The 23,927-nt window shown below is 37.4% G+C and overlaps 2 protein-coding genes across 5 annotated transcripts in view; one reads left to right on the top strand and one right to left on the bottom strand.

Moving 5' to 3' along the window:
* The window catches only part of Megf11 (multiple EGF like domains 11), a 338,852-nt gene extending 323,853 nt beyond the window's left edge, over positions 1 to 14,999 (top strand). For 2 of the 4 annotated variants that reach the window (XM_074066262.1, XM_074066258.1), the window contains one exon: positions 14,457 to 14,590. In XM_074066262.1, coding sequence (XP_073922363.1) covers positions 14,457 to 14,462 — 6 coding nt within the window. In that variant the 3' untranslated portion in view covers positions 14,463 to 14,590. Of the gene's footprint in view, positions 1 to 14,456 lie in introns of all 4 variants that reach the window. The other 2 variants (XM_074066252.1, XM_074066260.1) reach the window with 2 other exon arrangements.
* On the bottom strand, positions 6,226 to 23,765 carry Rab11a (RAB11A, member RAS oncogene family). The gene is made up of 5 exons (XM_020180501.2): positions 23,580 to 23,765; positions 16,746 to 16,941; positions 15,671 to 15,864; positions 14,319 to 14,399; positions 6,226 to 6,615 (listed from the first exon to the last, which is right to left on the bottom strand). Exons 1-5 carry the CDS (start codon positions 23,617 to 23,619, stop codon positions 6,476 to 6,478), a joined length of 651 nt encoding a protein of 216 aa, XP_020036090.1. The 5' UTR covers positions 23,620 to 23,765; the 3' UTR covers positions 6,226 to 6,475.
* Positions 23,766 to 23,927: the final 162 nt, after the last annotated feature.

Genomic DNA, 23,927 nt, shown 5'->3' with positions numbered 1-23,927 from the left:
TGAGAGTAGGAGGATCACAGTTGGAGATCCAGCCAGGCAAAAATGAGTTAGAGAGAACCTATCTCCATACTAACCAGAGCAAAATGGATTGGAGGTGTGGCTCAAGCAGTAGAGCACCTGTTTTGCAAGTGTGAAACCCTGAGTTCAAATCCCAGTTCCGCCAAAAAAAATTTTTTTTGAATCTCATCAATGTTAGAGGGTTTCTCAGCTTTCCCAAATATTTGTGCTTAGGACAACTATTACAGCTTGTGCTCAGCTCAAGAGGCACAAAGGCATGTCTACAGAATAAAGTAAGTGCAAGTATAAGGACTACCTAATTTATATAAATTCAGTCAATTACTTTCTCTAGTAGAAGTTATAATCCAGGACAGTTACTGGTATATCTGTTTTAGGACCTTTTAAAATAAAACCTTCTGACCTAACTGGGAAAAAAAGCAGCAGGATTATTTTACAATAAAACACAGATGCTTAAAAAAATAGCTTACTCAGAACTTTAAATTTCTCCTTCACACTTACAAATGATATATACAAAATCCTCAAATTTAAATCAACCTAAAACTTTCCAGCCTGTCAGTTCATAATACTTATGTGATACTTAAAAGTTAATTTTAGGCCAGGTGTGGTAGCACATGGCTATGATCCCAGCTACCTGGGAGGCTGAGGCAGGAGAACGACAAGTTTGAGATCAGCCGTGGCAACTTAGCAAGACCCCGACCTCAAAGTGAAAAAGGGCTGATAATGTCAATTCAGTGGTAGAGTGCTTGCCTAGCATGCATGAAACCCTGAGTTCAATTCCTAGCACCACACATACACATAAAAAATTATTTCAATTTTTTATAGTGTTTAACCAAGAATAACACATTTTTGCTAGAAAAGATTACTGGGCAACCCTGTCTTGGGACTCCTCCCAGCTCTGAGGGCTTTACTCTGCTACTTTTCTATCTCAATAAACTCTTTACTTGGGAAAAAAAAATACTAATAGATAACTCTCAAGGACTGGTGGGTTGACATCTTGATGAAGGGCAAAACATAATCAAGAATTACAAGGCTATGCATGTCTCAAATGATAGAGTACTGGACTCCAAATAAGCGTTAGGCCCTAAATTCAAACCCCCATATTGAAAAAAAAATTTACTGAGTACAGTGTACAATTCTCAGAATATCACTTAATACTGACCAACACTCACTGCAGGCTGTATACTCCAAAAAGCAATTCAAGAATGGTGCATTCTATTAGTCATTCATATGATCAGAGGGAAGACAGAAGAGGCCCATTTAATCAGTGAGGCACCAGGAGATAGAAACTCTAAGAAAAGACAGATTGATGGATACGTGGGAATTTATTACACTATATTCATACATTGTATAATATTTTATTACATTTTATAGAATGTAACCTAATTATACTTCTGCATAATTTTTAATAAAAATTTTTAACTAACTGATTAATTGTCAGGCTGTAACTCTCCAAGCTATACCGGAATGAACCCTAGGATTAGACCACTCACTCCTAGCCTTTCCTATTGTTCTGATTATGGGGAGAAGAGAGATTATTAGGGATGTCAATATGAGCAAAGCATATTCCCTACCCTTGTGGATCTTAGACTTAGCAATTATTAAGTGGACAGAGATAAATGGAGGGCCCTGATGATTAGTGGGTGTTGACTATGTTTTCTTTCCTGACATGCAGAGCTAAAAAGACTCTGAATAGTGTTCTAATGCAAACCCATGGAAGGTGGAAGCTCTGAGTTTTAGCTTCAGTTTTCAGATTCCCTCCCTCCTCATTCTGGCTTCTGCCTCCCAAACCACTATTTACCTAGGTCTATCTAGCAAATTGTCTTCTACAGTTTGGGGTGAGAGAAATCATGGGGACCTGAGATATGTTATTTGCGTATCCATTTTAATGTAAACCCAAGTTAGTTAATTAAGTATCCTATCTGCCTCCTCCAAAATTGATTTCACATTAAAGACAGCCTATAGAAAAGTGTTGCTTCCTGAGGATTCTCAGACTGTCCAGTTTCAGGCATACACTCCTATAATATTCTTGGACCTACATGACAAAAGGCTTTGGCATAAAGACCAGTACAATGTTCAGCAACCTCTTATGACAAGGGACCACACCACTTGCCTAGAGATACCTGAGAAAATATATATTGAGAGCATATATTGTATGTTGTCAGGAAGGGAATTCACATAAAAGCAATGCATTTACTCAGTGAGATGGGGGTAATAGGATCTGAGATTCTGTGGTTTGAGGCAAGGTTCAGTTCCACTAATTCAAACGTAGGAGTCAGTTGGCTACTAATTTCACTACCATGGTTGGTACTGGTCAAACAGCTAATATATATGACATTTTATATTCGCATCTGTCAAGAGCTATCAATTCTGTATTAAAACTGAATTCAAACAACAATTACAATATTAATAATTAGATCACATTAATAACCAAAATTAAAGCTGCCATTTACATTGTGTGTGCATTATATATATTTGTGTTTAATCACTAATTCTATTGGATAGCTAGCTCTGTGGATTAATACCTTCTTGTTGATTCCTACTAAAGAGATGTAAAAAAAATTAAACACAAAATGTTTTTAAAAGTTCTGTCCAGACACAATATATTTTAAAGTACATATTAAAAGCCAGCAAAATTTTTTTAAACAGCAAAACCCATAAAACAAGCAGTTCTCAATTTGTAGTTGATACAGCAGCCCATCAAGTGCTCCACACCCCCCCCCCAGTACATACAATACTTTGATGCATACTGTTAAAACTGATGGTCGTGTTGCAAATGTTCTGAAAACTTTCATCTTATTTAATGGAGTTAACATGGCAACAAAGAGCATTTTAATCAAGTTATTATAGTAAGACCAGAAAAGTTTGCCAAGTATATACCTGACTTTTCACTTATCTATTAAATTTAAATTTGAGTTAGAAATTATAATTTGGCTTTGATACTTGGAGAGGGCTCATTCAGAGAATTACAGAATCAAAAGTTGGGATCAACACCCCAGCCATAATCTAATCCAGTCCATCACTTAATTGGAAGAATGAGAGCTCAGAGGTAAAATGACAAGAGCTGTAACTAGAACCTGTCTTTGTCACCCAGTCCAGGGCTATACTGTACCCACTACTTTCAATCTTTTAACTCACATATGGCTTAGCATATTTTCTAACACATGCCTAGGATACAACATCCTTTCAAATATTTTCTCCAATTCAATTTTCAGGAAAATGGCTACCCTCAGTTAAAATTCTCTCACAGCCTAAAGATCTCCATCCATAAGGTGCGATGACCTTAGCCTGTTGTACCACTGATCATCATCATCAGCCTCTACAGTTTGGGAGAACATAACCATTCCTTAAAACATTATAATGACAACACAGGTTTATGTGACATTTGTAAAGGTGAGGAGGAAAGGTGACCGGTCCAATCCTAAAAAGGGGTGTGGCAGCAGCACTGCCCCAAACAGGAGGAAAAGTGAGGTCTCTTGCCTTAGAACACTAGCTTCAGTGTACCCTATCTGATGTTCTGCTAACCCACTGGATGTTGAGGTGTAAAGAGGTCTTTTTAGTCCTTTTCATTTTTTTTAAAACAGCAAATGGAGGTCATATACAATCCTAAACAAAATTCACAATGTTTTGAATTTTGTATGCTTGTGATATGTGTGAGATATCCGGTAATCATTTTCCTCCCCTATCAAAACAATTTTAAAGGCTCTATAAGTTAAATGTAATAGACAGGAATATACTCTTATCATATGCCCAGCCTTTGAGTTCTGCTTCTGGTGTTGGCCAAAATGTCTAAACAGTACAGCTTTTTATCTTTAAGGTGGATGAAAGAGATTATCACAATAACTCAAACCACTAAGAGCATTTGTATTTTATAAATACAAGTCAGCAAAGACAAAAAACTAAGATGGTATTATTTTCACAATGATGAAAGAATAGGACTAGCTCTGATGAACAATTCAAACTCTTAAGAAGTGTAACTTTTTTGCAGAACCCTTGAGAACTTTAAACAACTATGGCAAAAAGTCACTGGCTGGCACCTCTTCTTAGAATTACAATTTAGCATATTCAATGCAATGGCTAATGAAAACTTGCCCTTACATAGTGATGACAACTACTGTTAAAGAAAAATCACAGAGAGCACTGTGAGAATAAGGACATACAAATTTAAATCAAGGTGCAACAGTTAACCAACTTTTTAGAATGTAACAGGTTTTTGAAAAGCTAAGTTAAAATAAGTGAAAAGCAGAGGCAAACCACAAAATACTTCTAAATCACCTTGAGTCTTAAACTGTCATATTTAAAAAAGTGTTTCTTATTTGAGCCAACTGGTTTCCTGAGATACCACTCAGGAAGACTCTTGTTGAAATGCAATCGAAGTCATCTTTCTACTACCTAATGTTGCTTGGAATTCTCCCAAGATTCAATTATGCCTAAGCAACATTTAAGTCTATACTTGGTAAAATTCAAACTTACTCTGCTCATTTTCAATTCCCTATCTTCTTTCTCTTTTTTTTTTTTAAGTAATTTTGTAAAAAAAAAAAAAGCTATCAATTTTTAATAAAGTAGAGATGGAGCTTTTTTCTATGTCTGGTGAGACTTGAGACTTATATATGCTGGTACACATACACTTCACTAATATTGCTGGCTATACTTTTCCCAAGAAAAGCATAATTGAACTGCAGATCCAAAACCAAACCTGAATTCACACTTATGTCCCCAAATCAATGTTTGCTCAATAATGCAAGGACCTATGTTCTTACTCATCAGAATCAAGTATTCCATGACTGCACCCAAAGCACTCAAAGGAAAAACATAATCTGACAACATAAGGAATAGTCCCCCTATAACTGTTTATTAGAATGAGAATATATTTCAAATCAGTAACTTAAAAAAAAAAAAAAAGAAATCAAGTTACAGAGCATGCATAAAATACAAAGTGGTAATTTACAAATAGACAAACAATAGTATCTTTATAACCAATACACTAAAATAATAAAACAGCTACAAAAGAAAACCAAAATGACTGACTACAGCAATGCCTTCCGTGCACCCCACACATCATGAGCACCGCACAGCAAAAGACAGAGGATTAACTATGAAACATAGTAATCTATGCAAGCCCACACACACACATTTTTCCATTATCCCATCATCCTGAATAGTATCTCTGCAGTTGACAACTTTCAGAAAACTGCAGAGAAAGTGCTTAATATTACCCACAAGGAAGTAAAACTAAATATTAGTGTGCACATTTCTGAATCAGAAACTAGTTACTCCACTGATTTCAATTATGTAGTGGAAAAAAATTACTTCAGGTCTCTACAATGCCTAAATGCATTCTATTTAAACTCAAGGTACTATTTCATTTTACTTACTAAAAGAATACATGCCTTTAACTGGTACCACTTTAGCATAAATTAACCTCTCACTGTATTCTTTAGACATTCTAAAACCAAAGATTCAACTAGACTATTTTCCATTATGCACTGCAAAACTTAAACATAAGCATTGTTAAAATAATTACCCATGCCTGCTGGTAGGGTAGAGATGTGATCAAACTAGGTTGCATTTCACTTACTGGATGGTTTTAAAACAAAATTAACACTTCAATATTTGGTATCATGAGCATTGAATCAGTTATTGTAAAAGAGCAGTACAATGCCACATAATCTACTGCTGAGAAATTAGGTCAGTTAAATGACTTGGGCTACTGACATTGCAACAGAGGCACCTCAAGAAGGAATCTATCAGTCTCTCAGTTCCCAGCCTGCCAGGCAGCATTGTTTAACTTATGGCCCCATAACCACACCCCTTCCAAAACCGGAACAGTCTTTTGTGTTTGTTAAGCTAATTCTTGTCCAAAAAAAAATGCCCCCTTCTTTATTCAATTTTGATGTTTACAAAAATTAAACAAAATTTACTAAACTACATAAACCTATTAAGGCATTTTAGAAATTGACTTCAGAATAATGGAAAATTTTCAAGCTCTCAAAATCCTGCTATGTTTACAGGGTAAATCTTAGATTTGTTGAAATCTACAATGCACTGAGAAAAGTGTATTACTTATAAGCTGCTCTGTGGCAAAATAATAGCTTATTTCTAAGGTTTTCTTAGTTTGATTTGATTAAGACCAGTAAGTCTGAACTTCAAGTGATTAAATTCTATTATGTCCTACAGTGACAGGCTTCCATGATGAAAAGTAAACAGTAATTGAGGAATTCAAACATTCAGTTTATTAAACTAAGGCTAGTGAAGCCAAAGCATGAAAAAAAGCTGCAGTCATTCGGGACAAAGTGGGTGATTTTATAAACCTAAAATCCAAAGACTCAAGACATGGAAAAATCCGTAAGGATGAGGAAGTAATAAAACACAAAAGTGACCACAAGAATTACAAATATATTTCAATCTCAGACCTGGGAAATGAACTATACACAGCCTTCTAGGGGAGAAGAGAAACGCCTTAGATATTCTGACAGCACTGCACCTTTGGCTTGTTTTCAGTGGTTGGTGGAACATGAATAGGAACCACGTTGTTGCTTGGAGACATGTCATTTTCACGTCTGTCTGACATTTGCTTCTGAGAAACAATGCGATATATTTCTAAATGAAAAAAAGGAAACAGAAGTACTTAGTATGAAATAACCCTAAAGAGTTGGTATGTTCTTGATCTTTATCAAGACAGAAGATACACATAACAGAATATATAAAAAGTTTTATTTTCAAATAACCACTGATTAGAATCAAACTACTATTTTAACAATTTCCCTTATGGTAAGAAGCAAAACAAAGGTTTTTCCATTTTAATTGACTGGGAAAGGCTCACCAGTTAATTAAACAAATCTTGGTTTACAGAGCATTACATAGTTTAGAGACAAAAATCTGAATTAAGTCATAAAAGTATTTACTTACCAAAAATAAAGTTCACATACATTGGAACTGTGCAAACACTAAATAAATAAATCTGCACTATCAAATACAGATACATCATGTATTTTTCTAAGGCTATGTAGGGAAGAACATAACTTCATAAACATCCTAAAATCCCAAGACTCTTGGAAAAGGAAGACTCTAATGCATTTATCAGCAATCTCCTGAACTAAAGTTAAGTTGTAATTATAGGTAACTGAAGATTTTACATGCACATTGTATTTTACTTTCATGACACTTATCAAGACTAGTTTTTTAGTGTTTGCCTCCTCCACTAAACACCAAGCTTTATAAAGACTGAAAGTGTCTACCTATTCACTTCTGCATCTCCAGCATAGAGTGCACAGTAGACGTTTGATAACTAACTGCATGGATAAATGTTATTAAACGTCTCTGCAGTATCTATATGTAACACATTTTATTTGGTCTAAAAGTAGATTATAAACTTCTTAAGAACAGAGAATATATCTTATTTATCCTTGTTCTCCCAGTATTCATTCCAAAAAAAAAAAAATCTTCAAAAGACAGAAATTCTAAAAATGGGAAAATTTGATATGATAAGCCTCCTAGGAAGGACACAATGTATTCCTATGCAGGACACCCATGTACTCCAGCCAAAAATGTTTAAAATTAATTTAATCATGAGGAAACAATTAGATAAATCCAGACTGAAACAAGGACAAATATTTTAAACCTGTGCTATCCAATATAGTAGACATCTACTTAAATTAAAATCCAGTTCCTCATCCATGAGTCATATTTCGAGTGCCAAACAGCAACCAGAGGCTAGCAGCAATTCTATTTGATACCCCAGATATAAAATATTCCATCAATGCAATGTGTGATCCTTGACTGCTAAATTTAAAAATTCAAAAGTAAATCTATGAAGGACATTATTAATACACTTAGAGAAATCTGAATATGGACTGCACATTAGATAATACCATATAAATGTTAAATTTCTTAGCTATGACATATAATGTTGTGATTATGTAGGAGAATGCCTTGTTCTTACAAAATGCCTCAATATTTAGTAACGAAGTGCCATAATGTCTGTAATTTACTTTCTAAAACCTGAAAGGGGTTGGGGATGAGAGTCTAATAGCTTGACAAAATAAGAGTAATATGAACGATATGAACAACTGATGATTCCAGATGAAGGGTATCTGGATGTTCACTCTATTATTTCATTGTATCTGAAACTTCTAAAAAACAGAAAATAGAAACATTTTCAAAATGCTCCAAGAACATACCAACCAATTGCAATGTATGAACATAATTTGGATTCTAACTGGAAATATAATTTTAAAAAACTTGAGTCAGGAAATTTTAATATTGCTCAGGTAACAGATAGTAATAAGAATTGCTGCCAAGTTTTTGTGGTCTTGTTATGAGTTTAAGTACTAATTTTTTAGATCTGGAAATGTTCACAAATGACATAATGTATTATCTGGGATTTACTTCAAATGATGGGGGAGGGAGTCAATGGTTATTGATGACTACAAGAGTGTTCATGATACTATTCTACTTTTGGTATGTTAGAAACTTTATATAACAAAAAGCACAGAGAAAGAAATATGTTAACTGACCTACTGCAGTCTCTTCAAATTAACAACTAATTTCTTTAAAGTCCAACAAAAGCAAGTTGTTGTAGTCAACTTAATACCTAAACTAACAAAAACACTCACTCACCAAAATGTATCTTTTCTCATACTTTTTGGCGGAAGGGAAAGCTAAACTTTATGTATGAGAACGTTGGCAGTAGTTCAAATATGAAGTTATAGCAGTAAAAAATGAAACTTAATTACAAAAAAAATTAAAATAATGACAAGCTATTGATTAAAACTTAAAACGAAAACATACACACAAAGGATACGGAGTATGTTAAGAGCAAAGAAAATTGACCATCAGTCAGTCAGTCTACTCAGTCAATCGGGCTAGTGGCTAAGGAAGGATAATCATCAACTTGTGGCTAAACCACACCATTCTTTATGTTTCCTCTCTAATACCAAGCTGGGGCATCTTATTCAAGGGCAAATGATTAAATATGTCACCCCGCTGGTTTTGACTTCTTTACAAATTGAAGATTAAGTTAAGGGAACAAAAAGAAAATCCAAGTTCTCACATGGAAAAGCAAATATCCATAACCCTGGAAGGGAGGCAAAGGCAGACTCAGAGAACAGAGAGAAGTAAATAATTAAAGAGATCGCATTACAAAGCAAGAAAGTTGAGCACTGTTGTGTGACCCCATAAGCACTGTGCGTTTTTAGAAATGAACTGCTGCTGCATTTACTCTAGTTACCAAAAAGATGTCTGCTCATAAAAACGGCCAACAAGCCAATAAAGAGGGAAAATGTTAGTAAGAAAATTAGGGGAATTTTTTTCTTTCGGCTATAAACAGCATTAAGAGACACCACACCTATTAAGTCTCTTATGGCTAGGTATGTCATTAAAGAAAAAAACAAAAAACCTTTGATAAGAAAATAGAAATTAATGTGAGTCAACTCCCTGTATAGCTATCCTTATCTTAACTAGCAAAAACATTTGTTCCTTCCTATTATTGCTTATACTCTCTCTTCAACAAAATTAGAGATAAGGGCAAAATAGTTTCTGCCAGGTATTGAGGGGGTTGGGGGGAGAGGGAGGGGGCAGAGTGGGTGGTAAGGGAGGGGGTGGGGGCAGGGGGGAGAAATGACCCAAGCATTGTATGCACATATGAATAATCAAACAATTAAAAAAAAAAGAAAATAGAAAAGAGGTACCTTGTAGCTGGTACCTGATTAGAGAAGGTTATTTCAGTAGGGGAAAAGGTGAGACTATTAACTTGCTAAGAGATGTAAGTCCTGCATTTCACTCTTTCAAAGGCATGTTCTCCTTAAGAGCCAAGTGAATGTGATAAATTAATTCCTATGGAGTTCTTCCCAGGATTCCAAGGGTTAGGGATGGTTAGAAAGAAAAGGAATCTGCTTTATCATTCTTCTATCAGGATCCCTTGTAGAGATCTAAATATGAAGTAAAATATTAATGTAAGATAGTTTTATATATAACAAGCTAAGGAAAAAGGATATATGCCTATTTCTACTGTAATGGAAGTGTAGATCAAGTGGCAAAGTAATTCTAAAGAGATTAAATGTAACTGTTCCACATTAGCAAATAAGAGAAATTAAAACTCTTTAGTCCCTACTCAAATTGTGAAAACAACAAAACCTGAGTTATTCCACTATAGCCTAGACAGAAGCTTTTAATTTGTTGATCCCATTTAACCCACTGTTTATCATGTAAGTTTCTTGAAGATAAAAAAAATTCCAATTTGATATACTCTCATGTATTTAAAAGAGTGCCAAATTATAAGAACAAAGCTATTACTACCCCTAATTAAGATTTTCACTACTGTAATGAAGTTAACACCTTTTTAAAGAGCCAAAATGCTAAGTGAATTAAATTTACTTCAGCCACAGAATTAAGAATTTAACTCTTCATACTAAAAAGTTACCTTGGACTTACTAATTACATGGAGAAACCTCACTGACATCACCTTGCAATCAGCATTAACACCACCAATAATGAATAAGACCAACCAGTTATTAGGATTCTCCTGACATAGTAAACTGAAACCACTTTTGTGGCATTCCTGCCAAAAGGGTTTAAGATGAATTTAATCATGAAGAAACATGAGGTAAACCCAAAATGAGAAACATTACAAAATAACCCTTCAAAAAGGTTAAGGTCAATAAAAAGAAAAATGGAAAGGAAGTAGTCCAGATTAGAAGACACTAATAAACAGACAGGACAGCAGAATCAAACACATGATCTGAGTCAGACTTTGTTTTGCTAATAAGGACATGATTGGAACAAATGGCAAAAATTGATAAAGGTCTGTAGCTAAACATTGATTACTGTCTCATTTTGATCACTGTACTACGGTTATGAAAGAGAATGTCCTTATTTTTAGGAAATACACCCTGAAAAGTACTTAAGAAAAAAGGGGCATTTCAGGAAAAATAAATTATGTATATACATATATAGGGAGAAAGAGGATAAAATAAATGTGGTAAAATACTAACATTTGCAAAACATGGGTATCAAATATTCACAAATTCTTCACACTATTATTACAAGCTTTCATTAAGTCTGTAATTGTTAAACTACTAAGTTAAAAGAAAAAAATAAAAGAATATGGCAAATATGGATCAAAAACATCTCTTAGGGCTGAGGATTTGCTCAGTTGACAGAGCAGTGACCAGGCATGCTGGGTTTGATCCCTAGCACCACACCAAAAAAAAAAAAAAAAAAACCTCTCAGTGAACCTGAGGTGGAAAGAAAATAAAGCTGTGCTGAAATACAGAGGTTGAGTGATCTACCAGGCTCATTTGTTAGTAGCTAACAACCTCTAAAAAGTGCCACAGAATCATCACACTAATTCTTAAAAGTAGCAGATAAATTTTTCCAATACTACATAATTTTGCATGTTAAAAATAAAAGGCTTATTTTTTCTTCCAGCAACATCAAAATACAATAAAGATGTTCCTTAATACTGTTAAATCAAGGTAGAATCAACCCTAATGAGATTACTATACTTTTTCCTGTTTTTTTTTTCTATGCATTAATACTCCCACACTGACATGTAAGAGGAAGAAAAGTTTAGAGCAAACATCCTAACATTTGCAAAACAACAAAGATGTCTGCTGCCATATGCAAGACCTCTATAACACTGAGATTTATGGAGGAAGCTTAGGAGATACTGAATAAAGAAAAGTGGTAGTAAGCAAAACTTAAGTCTATGCTTTCAAGCAGTAACAAAAATCTAATCTAGAATGAATTTAAGAAAAATAGCCAGATGATGTTCTTCATCTTTAAGGATAAAACAGCTCAAATTTAAGTATGTACTGCTGCTAACTGATTAGGGTTCATGCTTGAGTAGATCAAAAGTTTGGTGTGAAAATGATACATGCACTGGAGATGGAAGAAAACACTTGGTTAGGCATCAGAATATATAGATTAGAGATTAAGATCAGAATAAACGGACTAGAATTATAGCAGAGGAGATTTGGTTGGGACATAGAAAATATCCCAACAATGAGAACTGCCCAAAAAGGTTTGTTGGGTTTTTTTTTTTTTTTAGTATTGGGGATTGAACCCCGAGTCCCTTGAATGCTAAGCAAATATTCTGCCTATTGAGCTATACCCCAGACCTTTCCCTTTTACTTTGTTTTTGAGACAGGATCTTGGAACCTTTGCCCAGGATAGCCTCAAACTCTACATCCTCCTGCCTAAGCAGCTGGGATAACAAAATGTGCACCACCATGCCCAATTCTAAAAAGTTTTTCAGGTGAAGTTTTCAGAGGCCTTAAAATGACTCATAGACCTTTAAGGTAATTTAACTCATGAGTTTTAAAACACTATAAATCTGAGGACCAGGGAGGTATAGTGACTTTAGTGACACAGGGAGTGGGAGCAAAAAAGCAAAAACTAAAATCCTAAAACTCTTAGGTTTAATCTAGCAATCTACACATTGACTCAACAGAATCTATGTAAAGTGGTTACAAAGAAAGAAAGTAGGGGCAGAGCACCAGTGGCTCACACCTGTAATCCTAACTACTCAGCAGGCAGAGATTGGGAGAATCAAAGTTCAAAGCCAGCCCCAGGCAAATAATTCATGATACCATCCACTGGAAAAAAAAAAATCACAAAAAAAGGCTGGCAGCAGAGTGGCTCAAGTGATAAGAGTGCCAGCCTACCAAGCGTGAGGTCCTGAATTCAAGCCCCAGTGCTGCCAAAAAAAAAAAAAAAACAAACAAGTAGGACTTGCAGACATACTGCATATTAAATCAAATCTTGCTTGCTTAAAACAATCTACAATTTACACAGTAAAGATACTAAGGAAAAGCTATCATGTTACAAAAACTCTTTATTTGACCTCTGCACAAGATTTTTAGTTACTATTCTTGTGATAACAGAAAAAAACAATTCCAATAAAATAGTATACTACTTATCAATTTATTTTAACAAGTTTTTGTTTATGCCTTAATTGCTATTTAGCACTAATATAAAATGTTCCCTATGTAGGACTAGCGAAGTGCTTCACAGGCGCTAACCCATACTTATTTTTGGAGTCCAGAGCAAATGACTCAGTGACAGACCACTCTTTTCTATGGGTTAGCAACAGGAAAAAAGAAGAAAAAAAAAGCCCTTTAAATAGCAACACAACATGCTAATCATACCACATCAAGGCATATCACAAGGTTTTAAAAACACAAGCCTTCTCTCAAAAAAGGAAAATTAACTCCCCAAAACATATCTGAACTTTACAGCCAAAGAAATTAAAACCTCAATGGGGCAAGTCACGTGCCCAGGGTTCCAGCGCTAATAATAAGTGGAAGGGCCAGGACCAGAACCCAAGTCAGACTTCCAAAAACATGCTCTTAATTCCTAGACTTTACTCCTTACACTTTTACAGTAAAATAAGGTAATACTTTAAAGTTAAAAATCTGTTCACCTCTAATGCAAGTGCTACATACAAAAACTAAATTAAAACTTATTAATTATAACTGGAAACTAATTTAAACAATTCTACATACAGATTTTTCAAAATGCCACATCTGACTGTGCTATATGTTGACTGTAGCTTGGAAGTTCTTTAAAGTAATGTATAATTTAGAAGTACTTAAAAACAATTCATCAAAGTATTTATTAAAGGATTAACATTAAATTTACTGATAATTTGGTCATTCTAATAAAGTCAGGGTAAATATGAGCCAGCACAAATAAAATACCTTCTTATCCAGGAGGCTGACCTGGTCATCCACATTCCAAAACAGCATGAATTTACGAACTTTGTCCCTTTCCCACTACTTACTTAAACTCTTCTATATGCAATCACAGACTGATTTTACCTACAAGTGACACCTTGCGTCTTCTGTATCATAAGAGAATTTTACTTTTTTTTCACTTAAATTCCTTAATGTATTTGCCTCATTTTTTTTCCTTATCTAATTTCAAAGGTGCATTTAAATCTTTCCATAGCTAGGGTCTCAATATTTACCCTAAGAAAATACATTGAAAAAAAGAAGAAAGTGTATTTAAACATGTTTGTGCTTGTGACCATGAAGTATGGAATACATGGCTTGAACAATGCAGGTGAATGAACTACTTTCAAAGATTTTCCCACTATAAGGCAGGTGAAGTAGGATGACTGAAGCTCACTGGGCAAGACTTGTAACTAATTTTGCATTCTAAACTGCTCTTGCTATAGTAGCTCTCAAATTATAATCACTCTCAGATGGTAAGTATGTTTTCTGATTATTTTGTTTATATTACTTATAAAAATCCAGTTCTTACTGATTCCCACTGTCATAACCTGAACATGTAAATCTTACCTGTTAGAATTGTCTGAAAAGCAGCTTCTACATTGGTAGAGTCTAGAGCAGACGTCTCAATGAATGACAAACCATTCTTTTCTGTGGGGAGACACAAAAACTTCAGCCTTAACTTTTGTTTTGTTTTTGTTTTTCTAGTGTTAGAAAATCAAACCCAGGACCTTGGACATGCTAGGCAAGTACTCTACCACGGAGCTACATCCCAGCCCAGTATCTCCATCCAGCAGGGAGCCAATAATCTTACCCAGAGCAAAGCAGGCGCTCTTACCACTGAAAACATACCCAGCCATTGTCAAGTTTTAAAGCAAGAGATGTGATACAGCCAAGATCACAAAAGTGAAAATAACAGAACTTCTTAAAAACTCAAGACCACCATGCCTGGTGGTCCATATGTGTAATCCCAGCACGTGGAAGGCTGAGGTAAGAAGATCTCAAGTTCAAGGGTGGCTGAGGGTATAGCAAATACCAGACCAGCCTAAATACACAGTGAGACTCTGTTTCAATCCGCTCCCCCCTCCCACCCCCATCAAAAATATCAAGACTTGCCCAATTTCCGGAACAGTGAAAGCAACAGTCTATTCATGCTTTAGCAGTGACACATTTTCATTGGCTTTTTAATTAAACTAAATACCTGCTGCACCAAATACTACCACTAGCAATAAATAACACTATTCGAAATGTAATAAACTTATCAAACACCCATCTATTTCCATCTTTTACTATCGTCTCTTATCAACCACATAGCTATGGTATGCACTTAGAATTATGTAACTATAATATCTGATATAAAGCCTTCTTGCCTGGGACACTAAAAATGTCACAGAAAAGTATTCACAATAATCACTAGGGCAAGGCCATGACTTACTAGCCAAGAATGCACAATGTTGCTTTCTGATAGTTGCTCCTACCAAACAGGAACAAAAGATAGATCTTCTATGAAGTCAAAAACTTACGGCTCCTATGCAGTTATACATCCCTGTTGGTCACTGCCACTCCTTGGGACACTAACTTTTAGACTCGTATAAGCAACCTCGCTATGGTATAGAGGCATAATGGAAAAAGACACAGGAACACAGAATAAACTGATGGATTTCACCTACTCCTTCAAGGAAGAAAAAAGAAGACAGTGCTTATGTTCAGTTTTTGACAGCAAAAACTCAAAACACTAGTGTTTCAAAATAACTCAAAATTAAGCAAAAGAGAGTCATCACAAACTCAAAACAATTCTTCTGAATGTTCATGTTTACTTTTCTGAAACGATTCTAACCTATTACTCTCATTAGCAGGGCATCAAAATTGTTAAGACGTAACAGTAAGAAAAGCAGTAATATTGTGGGATTAATACTACCAACCTGCAAAAGCTCTTGCTTCATCTGTAGGAACTGCTCTGAGATGACGTAAATCACTCTTATTGCCCACAAGCATGATAACAATGTTACTATCAGCATGATCTCTCAGTTCTTTCAGCCATCGCTCTACATTTTCGTATGTGAGATGTTTAGCAATGTCATAAACCAATAAGGCACCTACAGCTCCACGATAGTATCTGAAAACAGAAACACATTCAACTATCAGAAAATGACAACATGGATGTGACACCAGGAAGAACTCAACACATGGATTATGTATTTTTAAAAACATGCTTAATAAATGAATTTCTATCAATTCCTAATACTAGAATTCTTAAAAGGAAAAAAAAAAAGTACAGTAGGCCCCCCCTTATATGTCTTTTTGTTTTTTACAGTCTCAGTTATCTGCAGTCAACCATAATCCAAAAATATTGAATGGAAAATTCCAGAAATAAATAATTTGTAAGTTTTAAATTGGTGCCATCCTAGGAAGTGTAACAAAACCTCTAATAGATCCCCCCTTCCATCCAGGCCGGGATGTGATTCATCCCTTTGCCCAGGGTATCCACACTGTATGAACTACCTGGCCATTAATCACTTAAGTAGCCTTCTTGGTTATCAAATCAATTATCATGGTATCACAGTGCTTATGCTCAATTAACCCTTTTTCAATAATGGTCCCAAAAAGCAGAAGTAGTAATGCTAGCAACTAGAATATGCCAAAGAGAAGCCACAAAGTGTTTCCATTAAATGAAAAGATACACGATTCAGTACTGTTGTGGTTGCAGCATCCACTTGAATTATATTCCCTGAGGTTAAGGAGGGACTACTGGACCTTTTCCAATACCAAAAGTCAGCTAATTCACTTGATAATAACCTACTTCACAAAGCTTAAAAACTACAAGACCAAGCTGAGCATGGTGGTACATACCTGTAATCCCTAGCATTTGGGAGGCTGAGGCAGGAGGATTATGAGTTCAAGGCCAGCCTGGGCTACATAATGAGACAGTTGAGTCTCTGCCTCAAAATTAAATAAATAAAAGAATATCCTTTAAAAAAAAAAAAGAAAGAAACTTACGCTGATGTTATAGCTCGGTATCGCTCTTGCCCTGCCGTGTCCCATATCTGTGCCTTTATTGTTTTCCCATCAACCTGGATGCTTCTTGTTGCAAACTCTACTCCAATGGTGCTCTTGCTTTCCAGATTAAACTCATTTCGAGTAAACCGAGACAGGAGATTACTCTTTCCAACACCAGAATCTCCAATAAGAACAACTGAAAAGACAAAGAAATTAATGTTAGATAAATGAGGCAAGAGCATTCAGACTACCATCAGAAAAGTAGTTTGCTGTCAACAGAATGAAGTCTGGCCTCAGAATAAATAAAGCAAAAACAATAGGGTATGTGATTTTTAAAAAGGGCTGGGGTAAGGGGTTGAATAGTCCATGCTCTTGACCTGTTACCCATCATAAAATCAGTTTATTCTTTTTAACCTATTTCTACATACATAATGACTTCCACACATTATCTGCTTAGCATAGCTGCACTTTTTTTCTTCAATGCCAGGATCAAACCTGGGCCTTGCACATGCAAGGGAAGTGCTCTATACTGAGCTACATCCTCAGCCCTTAAAAACTACAATTTTAATCATAGGTGCATTAGACAACTGATGACAAGGCAATAATTACCTTGCTACCTTAGAAGATAATAACCTGAAAGATAGGTCCTAAAATAAACGAACAACTTATGATGTTAAAATGTATTAGACATGAAAATAAAGGGTGTTAGTGGGTGGGGAGGAAGAGAATGAATATGTTCTACTTAGTTTCATCAAAGACTGGGTATAAAGTAAGGGCTGAAAGCTAAGCAAGGTGAAACATGTTTAAAATGTGAGGTATCACACTTATAAACTTTGCTGCTCAGATATAGAAACTATGAAGACCATCAACAGCTTCACTTATCAGACTAGCATAAAGCTCACCCCAAAAGCCCCACTTCATTAAGGATAAACAGGGGCCCTAGGAAGCTGACTAATAACTGACATATTGTTAGTAAATGTCAAGAAGGGCATACACTTTCACTTATCATCAATCTTTTTAAAAGACAGCCCAAAATTTGACTAGATCAATTAACTTCCCAAAACGTCTATAGGAGGCAGTTTTTATCTACTAACTAACATTTACACCCAAGGTGGTATTACACTTTTAAGAATTTCAAAAGCATGGAGGAAACAGACAATTAAGACAAGTTGTTTTAAAACATTTTCCTTGTGAATTTAAAGATCAAAATGAGTTCACAGGTTTATAGAATCTAAGCTGAACATTTTTTCCACTGTAAAAAATTTTATTGGCATTTCAAGAAACATATTTATTTCTACTGTTGACTACTAATGCTTCTTACCTATTGAAAAACAGCTGACTGACTTAGACACCAGGAATCAAAAATCAAACATGCAAGACTAAGTCCGGGGAATAAGACCAGGCCTTACTCAGAAGACTGGGATTTGGAGGTGCAGGCAGAGAGGGTATAAAAACTGTGAGAGCTCACTGAACTCTGGCCAGAGGAAAAGAAGAGTCCATTATGCATTCCTTGTCACAGAAACGGATATAAGCTGGCCTCTGGACAATCATGGAGAAAACACATTATCAAATGTCTATCTTTCCAGCTTCCTCCATTAGCTGATTCAGCAAGAAATCATCCAGGCATCAGGAGCTCCATGGAGGAGAGTGGTTACTTCTAACTCATACAGTCCACCCATTAATAGGTTACATTCACAGTTGCTCCCTAGTACAAGAGGCCAGACAATCTGCTGAAGAAATCTGCCTTCAGTCACTTCTGCCCCACATAAGCACTGAGGTATAAAATACTAACTTGAGGTGTAAACAGGGAAGAGGGGGAAAACCAAAAGACTGAAAACAGCTACTTCGTAGGCACCACCATATCAATTGCTAATTCAGGAGCCAATTGTACTTTAAAAATCAAAGGGCACATGTGAGTGCTCCACCTCCCACAAAAACTCTAGCACTCTGATGTTTTGATTTCTTATCTTTTGACCTCCACTTTTAACTAATAATTAAGTGCACTATCTCACCAACTTCAAATCTTTATGCTATAATAAAGATAGGTAAGAAGGGAACTTTTTTCCCTAATGTAACCAATTAATTCTAATGTTTTTAAAAAAATCCAGCACTCATCTGAAAATAACTCAATATCCATGAATGCTTTATACAATACAAAAAGTTATCGCTTGCTGGTGCAAGTGGCTCACATCCATAATCCTAGCTACTTGGGAGGCTGAGATTGGGAGGATCACAGATGGAGAGGCAAGTTGGGACAAAGAGTTCAAGACCCCCATCTCCAAAATAACCAGAGCAGAATGGACTCGAGGTGTGGCTCAAGTGACAGAGTGCTTAAGAAGCCGTGAGTTCAAACTCCAGTCCCACCCAAAAAAAAGTTATCTCAATTAAACATGGATAAGATCACCAGAACCAAGACTAGCAACCTGTTAAAGGATATCTTAAACAGCAAGAGAAGACTGGGTTCTATAAGAATAGTACTGCCAAACAGATGCTGAGAAGTGACACAATAAGGAAAGCTGCCTCTACTCATAAACCAATGAGAAAACAAAGCAGGGAGGCTCACTAAATAAACGGAAGGGAGGGAAGGAGGGAGGAAGGAAGCAAGCAACATAAGAATTTACTGGCTATGATTTAAAAAACAAAACTTCATGAACTTTTCTTCAAGGACTCAAAATAGCTTCTCTCATTAAAATGACAATATTGCTTTTTTTTTCCTTTGATGATGCTGGGGATCTAACCCAAGACCTTATATGTGCTAAGTACACTACCACTAAGCTATAGCCACATCCCCTTAATTGTTTTTTTAAAACGTGAAGAACTATAAGATTACATACATCCTATAATTCAAAAAAGGAATTTGTAATAGCCTTTGTATGTTGTCCCTAACAAGTACCTTAGGTTAAAAGTACTCCCACTTCAGCATTTTATGATCATAGCTACCTAGATGGCATTTATATATTAAATAAAAGCATCTCTACATTGAACACCATTAGAATTCCTAAAATAACCTGATAAGATTCATTATCACTAATTAGCCTCATACGAATTTTAACAACTCCAATACCTAGTATAAATGTATTGGCAATATATGATAAATACTATAAAAGGGGAAGGAATACACACATTAATTATATTAATTATGCATTTAATTAAAAACCTTCACCTCTTCAACCACATTTAGGTTTAAACTTTCTCTGCCAAACTAATTTACTGGACTAAAATTTAATTCCTTACATCACGCAGCATATCAGCTCTAAAAGTTATCAACTGAAAGGATAAGTGATCATTTTCATAAAGGTTTTCAAAAAGTTGAAGACATTTCTACTCTCTCAACTATACTATAGTCCAGTCTCACCAAAAGTCTTTAGAACAATGGATTCAGTAAGGCTGAAGTCTAGACAAGTTTTTCCAGATTCAGCGGAATCCGAGTTGCTCAACCAAATATTGTGAAAGACTACCAAGATTGAAGACAAGGACGCTTCTACTGACAATCAGCTGATGGTTAATTACTAAGTGAACTTCAAAAGAAAATGCAGAAAAATCTGACTTGAACTAGACTGGTCTCCCCCACAGTATTTGTAAACAGGAACTACAACAGTGCTTACTTCACTTGTGTCCCACCAGACCTTAACTACACAGTGTGTAAAAAGATCAGCGCTTTTAAACAGTCAAGTTTTTAAAAATGAAACTAACTCCCCTCACCAAAACTCTTAACTGTAAACCTTAAAGATTAATGTTCAAGAACAAATACATAATTTGGAATTGTCCTGCTTTCTCCACATCACATTCCCACACTAATAAAAATATATCTTCATGTTCAACTGGTTATAGAGTTACGAACTAACTCCAATTCCCTTAAACCATGAGGGGAAAGCCAGGTAAGTGTTCTTTGACATAGAAATAGCTGCAGTTCGTCTTAGTGGATAAATCTCTGTAAAATGAAATCATTCTAGGCCAGGCGCCGGTGGCTCACACCTGTAATCCTAGCTACTCAAGAGCCAGAGATCAGAAAGATCGCAGTGCAAACTCAGCCTGGGCAAATAGTTCCAGAGACCCTATCTTGAAAAGAAAGCCATCACAAAAAAAAAAGGGGGAGGCTGGTGGAGTGGCTCAAGGTGTAGGCCCTGAGTTCAAACCCCAGTACCACACACACAAATTTTTTTTAAAAATTTTTTTGCTTCATTTTTATATGATAATTGTATAAAAAATAAGCTGGTTAAGTAATCAGCATCAAAGTTTTTTTGTTGGGTTTTTTTAGTGACTCATATCCTGTAGGAGCTTTAAAAAACTGGAAAGTCTTCTCAGCAGAATTTTTTAAGCACTGTTTTAAACAGCAAGACATGTAACAAAATGAAACCATAACCCATGTAAACATAAAATGCTTTGTAAATTTCCTAGGTTTATGTTTCTTTACTAACATTTCAATACTGTAGTTATTAATAAAGACTTAAGCCTCAAAAAACTGACAAGAACCACAGCAATTTCATTCACCATATATTTGAGTCATCACAGGAACTAAAATTTTAGTCTTATGTATTCCTCAAGCAGTCCTGAGAGGCAGGTAGTGCAGTATTTCCTCTTCTAAAGAAACTGAAGCTCAAAAGTTAACTTTCCCAAGGTCATAAATCAAAAGACCTAAGTCAGGATTCAATCCCAGGTTTATTGATTCCAAAGCTCTGTGTTCTTATTGTTAGAAGGATGGTCTAATCCCAAAATTAAAATTAAAGTCCTTAAACCAATCCAGGATAATTAATACTCTTAGGAGGAAAAAAAAGTAAACAACTTCCTATAACATTCAAGTTCTAAATCAAACAGGAGAAATACCATGATCTTGTCCTAATCCATTTCAAAGGCTAACAGTAGTGAGGCACACCTGTAATCCCAGCACTGAGGAACCAGAGGTAGCAAGATCTCAAGTTCTAGACCATCCTGGATTACACAGCAAGACCCTGTCTCAAAAAACCAAGGGCTGGAAATGCAGCTCAATGGTACTATGCACTTGCCTAGCAAGTTCTATCCCCAGAACCAAAACTAAACAGGTAAATTAAATTGATTACTCCAAAGGAGGTTAGCTGCCCACTGCCATTATACAGTACTTAAAAAATAAAAAATAAAAAACTCGCTTTAACACCAAAGTCTCCAGAGATTCAAGTAATTTCACCTCAGATGCCTTCAGCAAGCAGTATGCAAATAACCCAGGTCTGTCTCTGTCTCTGTCTCTCTCTTTTTGTAAACTTAATTAGGTATCCTCCTAACAGTCCGTGACTTTCCAGTATGGGGGTGTTGAAGGTACTTAGTCCTACACACAGAATATCCTAGCTCAGAGAAGTGTTGATAAGGGTGTATTATCAGCTAGCATACCAAGACTTGCAAAGTATTGGTAAAGCAAAGCAGTGTTTCCTGCTTGGTTTGGTCAATCATTCCTAGCACCCAATGGCAAAGTCAGAAACAGTCACCATGCTCAACACCCTTAACTCCACCCTCCGCAGTACAGCTTTTATAGCAATGGCTTCTTCCTCCCTGGTACTGAGCTTTGTTCAGCTCGCTACTGTTGGCTGCCCTTCTAATTCGGCAGCAGAGAAAGCCTACCAAAGAACGAGCGCATTTCCAATACAAAAAAGATCTACTGTACACTTGTCTCACTGAAAACTGTATCCTTCATCTTTGTTGATTAAAGAAAAAAAATTGGATTCTTTCCGGACTCGACCAATAAGCAATTTTTTCTTTCTACTCCCCATCCTCCGTTATGTTTTGTCCACGGACACTACATGTTTCCCTACCTTATAGTAAGTATTTAATGTGGCCAAAAGAGCACACCACCACCACCATCACCTTCCAGCGTTTGGAAAAGGTATGTAGCCAACCAGGACTCTTGCCTTCCTGTTGGGTCCTCCCAGCGTTGCAGCAGGAAGCAACGAGTCCATAGTGATAAGCAGGCTAGTATTTGTGCAGCGCACAACCTTTCCTGTTCAGGAACTGGGCCTTCAGGTCTGGCAAGGATAACAGCCACCACCCATCCGCAACCCCTTCTCGCTAGCCGAATAAAGAGTTATCCCGGGCTGGATGAAGCTGGGAAAGGACAGCAGGGGAAAAGGGCTAGGTGGGACGTCACCAGCCTGCCGGGTCACTGCGACAAGTGCGCGCGTGGGTGATGGACAACCCCCCTGGTCATTCCTCCCATCAGCCGGGCCGCACCGGAGACACAAGAGCTCTAAACACGATTTGAGCAAGGGAAGGCACAGGGAGAGAGAGAGCAAGAGAGCTGTCGATCCTTGGGGAGGGAAGGGACAGGCCGAGGTCAATGACCTCGAGAAGTGCCACGGGGTGGGGGCCTGGGCCCGGGACCCGAGAATCTGACCAAGGGGGCGTCCGCCCGCGGGGATGGGCGGCGAGGAGACGCAAAGTGGGGGCCCGCGCCCACGGGAGGCCGAGAAAGGAGTCCGGGGCCTCTCGAAGGGCTGGTGGGGAATGAGGAGGGAGGGCGCGCCCTGCCAGGGAGGGGCAATGAGCCCTAGGACATCCACGGTGGGAGGGGCGGCGGGGCCAGGAACCCCCGGGAAGGAACCTCACGGCTTTGGAGACGGTAGTCCACCAGGGAAGGACACACGGCGAGGGGCGCAGACTACGAAGGCCTTCGCGCCCCGCAGAGACAGAGTGAGGTGGGACCCCCGTGTGAGCGGAGGAGGAGCTCCACGGGGGACCGCGGTACGAGCGCCCCGAAGGAACGGCTGAGGCAGGGCAACTCCAATGCCCGGGTGGCCAGCACGCGGGTCCCCGGGGAGGGTCCCAGGCCCGAGTGGGGGCTCCGTGGGCAGTGCGAGCCCACGGCCTCACCTTTGAAGAGGTAGTCGTACTCGTCGTCGCGGGTGCCCATGGCGCGGCCGAGGAGCGAATGGGCGGGAGCAGCAGTGGTTTCGGTGGGACCAGGGGGCGTCGCTGCAGGGATAACCCGGGCGCCGAGCTTCAGCTGCCGGACCGGGTGGAGAGCCCCTCCCTGCCTCTGCGTCACTTCCGGCAAGCCCCAGCCCCTTGCGGGAAGTACTTCCGGGGAGTTGGCGCCCCGCCCCTGAGCCGGGAAGGGCGTGCCCACGGCGGTCCTTCGGTACGGTCTTCAGCTTCTCACTCGCGCAGTTATCCTCAACGAGGCTCACAGGGGACACTGAATCTGAGAGTTCCAGATGA

This window comes from Castor canadensis, chromosome 2 (assembly GCF_047511655.1).
Source record: "Castor canadensis chromosome 2, mCasCan1.hap1v2, whole genome shotgun sequence".
Classification (NCBI taxonomy): Eukaryota; Metazoa; Chordata; class Mammalia; order Rodentia; family Castoridae; genus Castor; species Castor canadensis.
The sequence above is the reverse complement of the archived record's forward strand: the minus strand, read 5'-3'. Positions and strand labels throughout refer to the sequence as shown.

Coding starts and splice junctions, on each gene's coding strand:
- Rab11a (XM_020180501.2), bottom strand. CDS start 23,619: ATGGGCACCCGCGACGACGAGTACGACTACCTCTTCAAAG. Junction 14,400..15,670: donor TGAAGCAAGAGCTTTTGCAG/GTTGGTAGTATT, acceptor GTCTCCCCACAG/AAAAGAATGGTTTGTCATTC. Junction 6,616..14,318: donor TTTTCAGACAATTCTAACAG/GTAAGATTTACA, acceptor TTTTTCATTTAG/AAATATATCGCATTGTTTCT.